The sequence below is a fragment of the Ranitomeya variabilis genome, chromosome 3 (genome assembly GCF_051348905.1).
Source record: "Ranitomeya variabilis isolate aRanVar5 chromosome 3, aRanVar5.hap1, whole genome shotgun sequence".
NCBI lineage: Eukaryota > Metazoa > Chordata > Amphibia > Anura > Dendrobatidae > Ranitomeya > Ranitomeya variabilis.
The window spans coordinates 364988615-365001240 of NC_135234.1; the positions used below are offsets into that span (position 1 = coordinate 364988615).

Sequence of the window (12626 nt, forward strand, 5' to 3'; positions counted from 1 at the left end):
CCCCTCCACAGAGATATAGATTTTAGTCTAAGAGAGGATTCACAGGTTCCCATACAGATGAAGACTTTATTCTAAGTGAGGATTGGCATTGTTAGGTCCTGGTAAACGAGAAATGCCTTATCGTGGCTACCAGGTACACATGAGTTGGGCAATTTATGCGCTAAACTTTCTCAATTTTTCATATTTCTAGTGCAGTCATGCAATTCAATTTTCATATTTCATGCTTGCAAGTTTTGGCGCTACAGAGTGCTGCATTATTTATTTGCTTTTGTATGAGTTGGTGACTCTAGGTTAGCACTTGTTCACACCTAGTCTATGTTTGGATGTGAAGGTCAGTTTTTTTAAAATTTGTATTCATTAGCCTTCTGACTGAGCACTCCGCCTCTTAGCTACAGGCGTTTTTAATGAAGGCAGGAACCTACCCCTCCACAGAGATATAGATTTTAGTCTAAGAGAGGATTCACAGGTTCTCATACAGATGAAGACTTTATTCTAAGTGAGGATTGACATTGTTAGGTCCTAATAAAGAGAAACGTCTTATCGTGGCTACCTGGTAGCGCTAAACTTTCTCAATTTTTCATATTTTTAGTGCAGTAATGCAATTCAATTTTCATATTTCATGTTTGCAAGTTTTGGCACTACAGAGTGCTGCCTTATTTATTTGATAGTGCAAGCAAATGTAACATCAACCCAGGTATAGCAACCAGACCAAAAATGTTATGGCATAGAATGACAGAGGAAACCAACCTGTAAAGTGTGGAAAGGGAGCCCCAATGCGCGTTTCGCGATGTGCTTCTTCGGGGGGGCGTGGTTTCTTGCAGCACTCTCTCAGCTGTTTTTCATAGTACCAACCAGGTTGTAGGCCCCCCTTAAATCCAACTTGGAGAACTCCTTAGCTCCCACAACCTGGCTGAACAGATCAGGAATCAGAGTAAGAGGGTATGGATTTCGAACTGTAATTTGATATAATTCCCCGAAATCTAAACAGGGACGTAGACCGCCATCTTTTGTCTTCACGAAGAAGAACCCTGTCGCCACAGGCGAAGATGAGAGTCTCATGTGTCCCTTCTCCAGACTTTCTGCAATTAAATCCTTAAACAGTTCTCCTGGCAGTAATCCTCCCACTCAATGACCTCCCTGGATTGCCAATCCACCAACAGATTATGTTTCACCAACCAGGGAAGACCCAATACAATTGGGGTGGGAAGACCATCCAGGACATAGCAAGGAATTATTTTAGAATGAACCGACCCCACCCTCAGTCTTATATTCTGTAAAATTTAAGTGAGAGCTTTCTATGCAAGTGGCGCTAAGTCAATGGCGAAGATGGGAATGGGCTTAGCTAAAGCACAGCAAATCAGCCTGTGAGTTCTGGCAAACTCAGCATCAACCATACTGACTCCAGCTCCACTGTCAACAAACATAAATCTCCTCGGTTTTGCTCTCCAGCACCACCTCTGCTGTCAGGATAAACCAGGAACTGCAGGTTAACAATAGATGCATCCCTTGCTTATTCCACTCTAGATTACCAAGGGTTAAATGAGTCTCCATTTGTTTAGGCATCAAAGGACAGGCCCCAATAAAATGTCCCTTTTTTCCACAAAAAAAAACACACCCCATTTTTTTTGCAAACATCTCAGGAAATGTACAATGCAGAGGCACCCCCTAAGTGCATGGGTTCCTCCACCCTCTCCTGTATGGGTTTGCGGCTAGACTTCTTCCCTGGCAAAGGGGAAATACCCCCCAAAAAAAGGCTCCGGAGAAGGTGGTCTTACCCACCTATCCCGAAGGCGTCTGACAACACGTATAGCCAACGACATAGCGCACTCCAAGGACTCAGGGGTTTCATATACCACCAAAGTAGCTTTCAACCTTTCAGTGTGGCCCTGAAGAAATTTACTTCTGGGAGCCGGGTTATTCCCCTTAGTATCAGTTCCCCATGTGCAGAATTCAGAGCTGTACGTCTCCACTGACCGATTCCCCTGCTGAAGGCAACACAACCTGGACTCAGCCAAGGTGACTCAGTCAGGGTCATCATGGATAAGGGCTAGAGCCCCAAAAATCCCTCCACAGACTGGAGACAAACCAAATCCTGTGGCAAAGAGAAAGCCCAGGACTGTGGATCTCCCTGTAGTAGAGAGATCACAATACCGACTCACTGCTCTTCATTTCCGGAGGAGTGAGCACAAAGTTTAAAATAAAGTTTGCAAGTTTCCTTAAACACAAAAACTTGTCCTTTCCGGAAAACCTGTTTTGGGTTCAGGTTGAACTGGCCTACCTGCAGAGACCCCAACATCAGCAGTGACAGCGGCTGCTAAACCTCATATCGGAGGTCATTCACCTCCAGAGACAGACAGCATAGCTGCTCTGTCAGCCATGTGACCAGATCAATACCAAGGGACAAAAGGAAAAAAAACACGTGAAGTATCACGCACAGTGTGGGAAAGACTAAGTGCAACACAAACGGATGAGGGGAAGGGAGCCTAACACTAGGGAAGGGGGGAGTGGAGACCCCTAGGCAGATCTAAAGTCACACTGACTGCCCTAAATGTCCCTATATAGGTTCTGTACCTATCGCCAAGCAGGAACCTAATCCCTGCCTGACCCTGGCGATAAGCCCTACTTAGGGAATGACGGGGTAAGCACTAGTCGATGACCACTATCACTAAAGACAGTTGGGATAAACAAACAAGGGGAATACTTATCTTGAGTAGACTCAGAGATGCAACACAGACGTCATGACTAAGACTTAGGTTGAAACGCGTCGCTCTCCTAACAGTGTTTTAGTGCCCGACAATATGTGTTTGTTATTTATTTTTTTAACTTTTCAATAAAAGTTATTTTTTAGCCACATCTGCCCATCGATGGATCCTTCCTTCCTTTTATCCTAACACAGTCGTCCTGTAGCAACACCAAAGAGGGAGATAGTCAACTGCTATAGTGCCAACCCTCAACAGAGGGAAATGGAAATATAACTGGCAACTCCCAGCAGCAGGCTGGGGGTCTATAAACACCCAGGTCCAGGTGTGTCAATTAAAGCCGGAGAAAGGTTGCCACTGGGTAAGAGTCAGAAGGGTTAAGAAGGTGTCTGCAAGGTCAAATGCAGAGACCTTCTGCAGCTAAATGCAGTGTGACTGTCTGCAGCCTTTGACACACCCATGACATTGAGTTAAACACTCCATTGAGACACAGCATAACCCATAACTCAAGGTAAACCTGAGCAATTACTACAACTGTGCTACTTTGATATTTTTATTTGTGGGCTTGAAATATTAACAAAAATCTTGCTATGGAAGTGTTAGCATGTTGCCTAGTATCTCTTCCCTTACAGATAAACCCCTTCCAGCTAAAAGGATGTGAAAAAATCTGTTAAGGGGGGCTAAGTGGTTGGAAGGAACATGTGTATGGCACACATTTTCTTAGAGAGACTGAAAAAAAAACACAGACTAATATATACGATAGATAGATAGATAGATAGATAGATAGATAGATAGATAAGGAAAAAGCAGGTAGCACTAATAAAGTCAATTTTTTTTCATTATTTACTGTAGTGCTGCCTGCTTTTTTCCTTTTATATTACTTCTATAAATGGATATTTGTTTGGAGGGCGTTGCACCCTAAATTCCCTTTTATTGTACTGTTACATCTTTTCTCTTAGATTTTAATAGATAGATAAATAATACATAATAATAATATAGACATTACAGCATAACAATAAACACAGATCAAAACAGATACCAAGAGGAGTGAGGGCCCTGCTCGCAAGCTTACAAGCTATCAGTCTTGATCCAGGAAGCGAGCTAACAACAGCTCGGCAAAGCTGTGCTCATGCATCTGGATATATCGAAACCCTTTCTTCTCCATAGCACATGGCCAGCCACAAGCTAAAATGATCTAAACGACCTGCAAGTGTTCTCTTTCCAATGTTAGTCCTATTTTTTTGTAATCTGCAATGTACACATGATTTTGTCTTCTTTGTAATATCTTTTAGACTTTGTAAACACTGCCTAACTGTTTATGGAGTAAAACATATAATTTACCAGCTGTCTCTTCCTGCTCTATGAACGAACTGTGCGTCCTCTGAAGTGAATTACGCTACTGATTTGGGTTGGCTCTGGACCCGTTAACCTTTGGTGGAATCTGAGCTGGTGGCAGCATACCTTGTTCTGTGCGATTGGGAATCTTTGTAGCGACGAAAGCATTGATAATTATTGTTCCTGCCTGTGTGGGAGTAGTTATATTGCCCTCACTGCAGTGTGCCCAATAACCAGTGCATATCAGGCAGCCTTTCTGGTGACTAATTACCCTAGGTGCAGTACCTAGTCTGACCTGAGGGTAAAGGGGGCGCCAGAGAGCTGAAAGTTCCAAACCGGAACTGGGAAGTGGGTTATAGATTAATCCCCTTCAGAAGGAAACAGGGGCAACCAAAGCAACCCCGATTCATTACAAATTGATGTGAGTAGTGGGGACGATAAAGATATCCTCCCCGGGATCCCTGACATATTGTTGGGACCCGTGACATAGTGTTGGCAGCACGGTGTGAACCGTGACATATTGGTAGATAGATAGATTGATAATAGATTAATCCAAAAAATTTAAGGTAGCACAAAAGTAGGTAAAGATTCAAGTGCAGTTTATTGGCCCAAGTGCGATATTTCAGTCCAAAATGTGGACCTTTCTCAAGGAATCCAATACTTAACCTACTGGTGTGCTGCCTTCAATTTTTTGGATTTATTTACAAGTTTTGGTACATGCCTGGGAGGCTTTTGTGCCCAAAAACCTTTTTTGTGCTGCTTTTTGGCTTTCTTTTTTATAGATAGATAGATAGATAGATAGATAGATAGATAGATAGATAGATAGATAGATAGATACAGTGGGTACAGAAAGTATTCATATCCCTTTAAATGTTTCACTCTTTGTTTCATTGTAGCCATTTGGTTAATTAAAAAAAAGTTCATTTTTTTCTCATCAATGTACACTCTGCACCCAATCTTGACTGAAGAAAACAGAAATGTAGTAATTTTTCCAAATTTATTAAAAAAGAAAAACTGAAGAGAATCTGGAAGGAAGAATGGCAAAGGATCCCCAAATCCAGGTGTGAAAAACTTGTTGCATCATTCCCAAGAAGACTCATGTCTGTACTAGCTCAAAAGGGTGCTTCTACTCAATACTCAGCATAGGGTCTGAATACTTATGACCATGTGATATTTCAGTTTTTCTTTTTTAATAAATTTGCAAAAATTACTACATTTGTTTTTTTCTGTCAAGATGGTGCAGAGTGTACATTAATGAGAAAAAAAGGATTTTTTTTTTAATTTACCAAATGGCTGCAATGAAACAAAGAGTGAAAAATTTAAAGGGATCTGAATACTTCCTACTACTGAATAATTCCGTGCCCAATGTAGGTAGTCAAATTGCATAAATATATTATCTATGTACTTTTGTCACTAGTGTAATACATTATAGGGGACACATTTGAAAGTGTTAAACACATGACAGAACATACCTGTTTATGCCAATGTTTTGTATTTCAGTGGAATTCTTAAATATTAAGGTATCTAAAATAATAGCCCACTGCAATCCTATCACTCCATTCAAAAAGTTAAACGCAATTCCACTGAATCCAAACTTTTTTAAGAATCCAAATAGTAATCCGAGACCAAGGAAAATCATGACATTCACATCTTGCAGTTCTAAAGAGGAAAAATGCAAGAGAAACAAATAAAATAAGTAAATAACTTAGTTGAGTATACATTTTCAGTGATATATTGCAAATAAATAAGAGCTACTGCATTAGCATCTACTTAGCAAACACCATGGTAGACTGCTTACTGTACAGTTGTCAGCAGGATTTCAAGCCTGAAACTATATATACCTGAACATGACCAACCCACAACTCCTTAACTGAGAAATCAGCATTTGAATTGATATGCCAATAAGGTTGAAGAGCTATGGTAGATCTGAAGCTCTGCTTTATTTCCCAGCCAGCGCAGCCTCCTCCTGCTTGACTTTGGTACACTACATGAATTGAATTGTGCAGGAGCCTAGAGTGCACACAGGAAACACAAAAGCGTAAATTTATAATGTCGAGAAGGGGTTAATCAATTTTATTTTTTTATTTCATGTGAGATTGAAATCTGCAGGGCAGAACCACACCACACAGGGCAGAAGTCACAGGAGAGCAGAGCTCAGGAGGATGAGACAGGAGCTGTGATCTGCCCAGCGTGACATCTGATTTAGGTGAGTGTGTGTGTCTATGAGTATGTATGTGTGTGTATCTGAATGTGTGTGTATCTGAATGTGTGTGTATCTGAATGTATACACTTGTGTGTGTATTAGTGTTTATATCATTGTGCGTATATGCAATTCCCAATCGAATTGGGAATTGCAGTCTCTTAAATTGAAATGGTGTATTCATTGGAATCATAGGAAGGACATAATAAGGAATAGGAATAAGGACATCTTCACATTTTGAAAGGTCCTGTTAAGATTGTTGCTTCTGCAACGTTGCTCATTAATTTTTTATTACTGCAAGCCGCATGCAAAGCTTTGGCTGGTTGATATTTCGCAACATGATAACTGGCACTCCGATTTACAATTGCAGTACATGCAGTGGCATCCCTGGCAGATCAGGTGAATTCAAGAATTCTGTTGGATAATTAACCACTTCATCTACTTCCACAACAGTGTCGATGGACTTGAATGTGACTTCCTCACTTTGAATGTTAGACTGAATAATATTAAGTTCATAGACGTATTTGTTCTTGGCCGCAAGAATAGCTTGTTCACTCAGCAAATCTTGATTTTTATAATTGGTTTGAATATTGGGAAATACTTTTTCAGTAAAAAAAAATTTTGACGCCACTAAATTGCAGAAGTTATGAGGCAACGAAATTCATCCTGAGGTCAGATCCACTGGCAGCTTTCCATTCGCAATTTCCAGCAATTGATGTGAGAACATCTCAGCTGATCGATTGTTTTGCATTTGGACACAGATATTTATAGATCATTTTAACATCTTTACGTGTCGCCACAAAGTAGAGTATTTCAGGCAAGCATTTATTTCGTGCGCAGCTGTCGATCGAGGAACTACAGGTAATGTTTGTCTGAAATCTCCTGCAAGCAATATTAATGCTGAAGGTACCCAATGTAACAGGTCAGTAAATACCGCGCGCGTGCCACCTAAGAAAGAATGGGTGACTCACCGAGAACTGTTCCCTTTCTCACCGACATACTTCTGCCAAGCTTCGTCAAGCTTTGGCAGTGTTGGAGACTGCACTCCACTTTGCAACCCGAATTCTGGACCCAGGACCCCGCACAAAGTGTTGAGGATTCACCGTCACCACCAGGACCGGATCATCAACGCCTACAGGATGACACTGGATTCATCACGTGCAAACAGTGTTGGCACCACCGTTTGAACCTAGTACTCTGCAGCCAGGAAGATGTCAGACTGATAAGTTAACCCTTATGAACAGTTGCTATTCTTGTTGCCCTTGTTACCTCCCTCAGCACACCTATTGTGTTTATATCATCTGCCAAACCCCTGTCTCCCCTTTCTCCTCCCTGTGTGGAGTATTCCCGTTCAAGTAAAAATAACATTAACCCTTGATCTGCCTCCTGTCTGTTACTGCATCCCATTACCTACTCACATCTACACGTCCCGAAACGAACCCGAACTATGAAAGTGTGATGTTATGAGGTAATAAAAAAAAAGGTAATAAAAAAACATGTCAAGAATGTCACTCTTTCATTATACTGACAGAAAAAATTTAACAAAAAGTAATCAAAATGTCATTTGTAAAAAAAATGATATAAATGAAAACACTAAATCATCCCGCATAAAAACAAACCCTAATATGCCTCATTCAGCAAAAAAAAAAAAGTTCCAGCTGTCAGAATATGGCAATGGAAAAGCAAATTCATTTTTATAAAATACTAGCTGTTGCTAGTGGCTCAGTCTGATTAAATGGAAAAAAAAGAAAAGAGAAAACGCATGTTTCTAATATGTTTAATTTTACAATGCTTGTGGGCATAAATATTTTTGGTTGTTCCATTGTCTGTGGAGATATAGAGATTGTCTGGTTTGACGACTCTAGAACACGCAATGTATAATTGTCCATGTGAGAAGCAATCTGTGTCTAGATCTAAACCGCACAATTCTAAAGATTGGCCGAGTTTTGTTCATGGAGATTGCAAACGCCAATCAAATTGGGAATTGCAATATCTTAAATTGAAATGGTGTATCCATTGGAATCATAGGAATGCAAGGAATAAGGACATCTTCACATTTTGAAAGGTCCTGTCAAAATTGTTGCTTCTACGACGTTGCTCATTCATTTTTTTTACTGCAAGCCGCGTGCCGTTGCAAAGCTTTGGCTGGTTGATATTGCGCAGCATGATAATTGGCACTCTGATTTTCAATTGCAGTATGTGCGGTGGCATCCCTGGCAGATCGAGTGAATTCAAGAATTCTGTTGGATAATTACCCACTTCATCTACTTCCACAACAGTGTCGCCGGACTTGTATGTGACTGCCTCACTTTGAATGTTAGACTGAATAATATTGTTAAGTTCGTAGACGTCTTTGTTCTTGGCCGCAAGAATAGCTTGTTCACTCAGCCAATCGTGATTCTTATAATTGGTTTGAATATTGGGAAATACTTTTTCAATAAATTTTTCTTTTGACGTCACTAAATTGCAGAAGTTATGAGGCATCGAAATTCTTCCTGCGGTCAGATCAACCGGCACCTTTCCGTTTCAAATTTCCAGCAATTGATGTGAGAATATCTCAGCTGACCGATCGTTTTGCATTTGGGCACAGATATTTAAAGTTCATTTTAACATCTTTACAGGTCGCCACAAAGTAGAGTATTTCAGGCAAGCATTTATTTCGTCCGCTGGTGTCGATCAAGGAATTACAGGTAATGTTTGTCTGAAATCTCCTGCAAGCAAAATTAATGCGTTCCCAAATGGTCTGATGTTTCCACGCAAATCTTGCAATGATTGAACAAACAACAGCACTCACCTGATCCTTCTTTCAAAATGTGGTTTAATCCGTTAAATACAGGTGCTTCTCACAAAATTAGAATATCATAAAAAAGTTTAATTTTAATTTATTTCAGTTTTTCAATGCTAAAAGTGAAACTCATATCTATATACACTCACTGGCCACTTTATTAGGTACACCTGTCCAACTTCTTGTTAACACTTAATTTCTAATCAGCCAATCACATGGCGGCAACTCAGTGCATTTAGGCATGTAGACATGGTCAAGACAATCTCCTGCAGTTCAAACCGAGCATCAGTATGGGGAAGAAAGGTGATTTGAGTGCCTTTGAACGTGGCATGGTTGTTGGTGCCAGAAGGGCTGGTCTGAGTATTTCAGAAACTGCTGATCTACTGGGATTTTCACTCACAACCATCTCTAGGGTTTACAGAGAATGGTCCGAAAAAGAAAAAAAATCCAGTGAGCGGCAGTTCTGTGGGCGGAAATGCCTTGTTGATGCCAGAGGTCAGAGGAGAATGGGCAGACTGGTTCGAGCTGATAGAAAGGCAACAGTGACTCAAATCGCCACCTGTTACAACCAAGGTAGGCCTAAGAGCATCTCTGAACGCACAGTGCGTCGAACTTTGAGGCAGATGGGCTACAGCAGCAGAAGACCACACCGGGTACCACTCCTTTCAGCTAAGAACAGGAAACTGAGGCTACAATTTGCACAAGCTCATCGAAATTGGACAGTAGAAGATTGGAAAAACGTTGCTTGGTCTGATGAGTCTCGATTTCTGCTGCGACATTCGGATGGTAGGGTCAGAATTTGGCGTAAACAACATGAAAGCATGGATCCATCCTGCCTTGTATGGAGCATCTTTGGGATGTGCAGCCGACAAATCTGCGGCAACTGTGTGATGCCATCATGTCAATATGGACCAAAATCTCTGAGGAATGCTTCCAGCACCTTGTTGAATCTATGCCACGAAGAATTGAGGCAGTTCTGAAGGCAAAAGGGGTCCAACCCGTTACTAGCATGGTGTACCTAATAAAGTGGCCGGTGAGTGTATATAAAGCTGAGTGTATGTATGTGTGTGTGTGTGCGCATGTATCAATCCACGTCCACTCCACATAGCCCCGCCCACTCAGCATACAGTATCACACAGGATAGGATTAGATACACAGCTCAGCAGACTGTAACACACAGGATAAGATTAGATACACAACTCAGCAGACAGTATCACACAGGATAGGATTACACACAGCTCAGCAGACTATTACACAGGATAAGATAAGATACACAGCTCAGCAGACAGGATCACACAGGATAGGATTAGATACAAGGCTCAGCAAACAGTATCACACAGGATAGGATTAGATACACAGCTTATCAGACAGTATCACACAGGATAGGATTAGATGCACAGCTCAGCAGACAGTATCACACAGGATAGGATTAGATACACAGGATAGGATTAGATAAACAGCTCAGTAGTCAATATCACACAGAATAGGATTAGATACACAGCTCAGCAGACAGTATCACATAGGATAGGATTAGATACACAGCTCAGCGGACAGTATAACACAGGATAGGATTAGATACACAGCTCAGCAGACAGTATCACACAGGATAGGATTAGATACACAGCCCGCATAAATTCCTTCTAAAATCTGGAGCACCTATTCTGCTGTTGAGAAATTTAGATCCACCAAAGCTGTATAATGAAACAAGACTTTTGAATAAGAACCTGTTTATACAGGTAATTGAAGCAACCATTTTGACAGGATGTGCCAAAGGAGAGGACATTTTAATTCCAAGTATTCCATTCATTCCATCTGATTTGTCTTTTGATTTTAAATGCCTCCAGTTTCCAGTTCGACTGGCATTTGCAATGTCCATTAACAAGGCTCAGGAACAGTCCTTGAAAGTAGTAGGGATCGATTTGCAATCTCCATGCTTTTCTCATGGTCAACTTTATATGACCTTTTCAAGAGTTGGAACTGCCAAAAATCTGTCCATCTTTGCATCGGAAGGAAAAAACAAAAATGTTGTTTATCAAAAGGCTCTTGAATGAGTTGAAAATAAAATATTATCAGTACTTGGGTAATCATTTAGTTAATTTGTGTTGCAAATCAGTAGTGTTGAATATATAATATGAAATGTTTTTATGTGCAATATAATCATTATAATTTGCTATAACTAACCAAAGTTAGTTACTATGCCTTGGCAATGTCGGGCTCTTCAGCTAGTATTATATAAAGTCATTACAGAGTGATCTATTTCAAGAGATTATTTCTGTTAATGTTGATGATTATGGCTTTTACAGCCAATGAAAACCCAAAAGTCAACATCTCAGTAAATTAGTATAAGTAACAAAAAACACCTGCAAAGACTTCCTAACAGTTTAAAAAGGTCCCTTAGTCTGTTTTAGTAGGCTCCACAATCACGAGGAAGGCTGCTGTCTTGACAGATGTCCAGAAGGTAGTCATTGACACACTCCACAAGAAAGGTAAGCCAGAAAAGGTCATTGCTAAAGAAGCTGGCTGATCACAGAGTGCTGAATCCAAGCATATTAATGGAAAGTTGGGTGGAAGAGATGGAAAAAGTGTGGTGGAAAAAGGTGCACAATCAACTGGGATAACCGCAGCCTTAAAACGATTGTTAAGAAAGGCCTTTCAAAAATTTGGGGGAGATTCACAAGGAGTGGACTGCTGCTTGAGTCATTGCTTCAAGAGCCTCCACACACACACACGTATCCAGGACATGGGCTACAAGTGTCACATTCATTGTGTCAAGCCACTCATAACCAATACACAATGCCAGAAGAGTCTTACCTGGGCCAAGGAGAAAAAGAATTGGAGTATTGCTCAGTGGTCTAAGGTGTTATTTTCAGATGAAAGTAAATTTTGCATTTCATTTGGAAATCAAGGTCCCAGAGTCTGGAGGAAGAGCAGAGAGGCACACAATCCAAGTTGCTTGAGGTCTAGTGTGAAGTTTCCACAATCCATGATGGTTTGGGGAGCCATGTAATTTCCTGGTGTAGGTCCACTATGTCTGTCAAGACCAAAGTCAGCGCAGCTTTTTGGAGATGGAAATTTCATTCTCCAGTAGGACTTAGCACCTATCCACACTGCCAAAATACCAATACCTGATTTAAAAACAACAGTATCACTGTGCTTGAGCCAGCAAACTCGCCTGACCTTAACCCCATAGATAATCTATGGGGTTTTGTCAAGAGGAAGATGCGAGAAACCAGACCCAACAATGCAGATGAGCTGAAGGCTGCTCTCCAGGCAACCTGGGCTTCCATAACACCTCAGCAGTGCCACAGACTGATCGCCTCCATGTCATGCCACATTGATGCAGTAATTGATGCAAAAGGAGCACCGACCAAGTGTTTAGTGTATTTACTGAACATACATTTCAGTAGGCCAACATTTCAGATTTTAAAGTAATTTTTCAAGCTGGTGTTATAAATTATTGTAATTTACTAAGATAATGACTTTGGGGTTTTCATTGGCTGTAAGCCATAATCATCAACATTAACAGAAATAAACACTTGACATAAATCACTCAGTTTGCAATGACTCAGTATAATATATGAGTTTCACTTTTTTGTATTGAAGAACT

At 40.7% G+C, this 12626-nt stretch overlaps 1 protein-coding gene across 2 annotated transcripts in view; it reads right to left on the reverse strand.

Moving 5' to 3' along the window:
* RHCE (Rh blood group CcEe antigens) overlaps positions 1–12626 on the reverse strand; it is a 171289-nt gene that overhangs the window by 66590 nt on the left and 92073 nt on the right. For both annotated transcript variants that reach the window (XM_077295922.1, XM_077295923.1), the window contains exon 2: positions 5507–5693. In XM_077295922.1, the coding sequence (XP_077152037.1) occupies positions 5507–5693 (187 nt within the window). The remainder of the gene's footprint in view (positions 1–5506; positions 5694–12626) is intronic.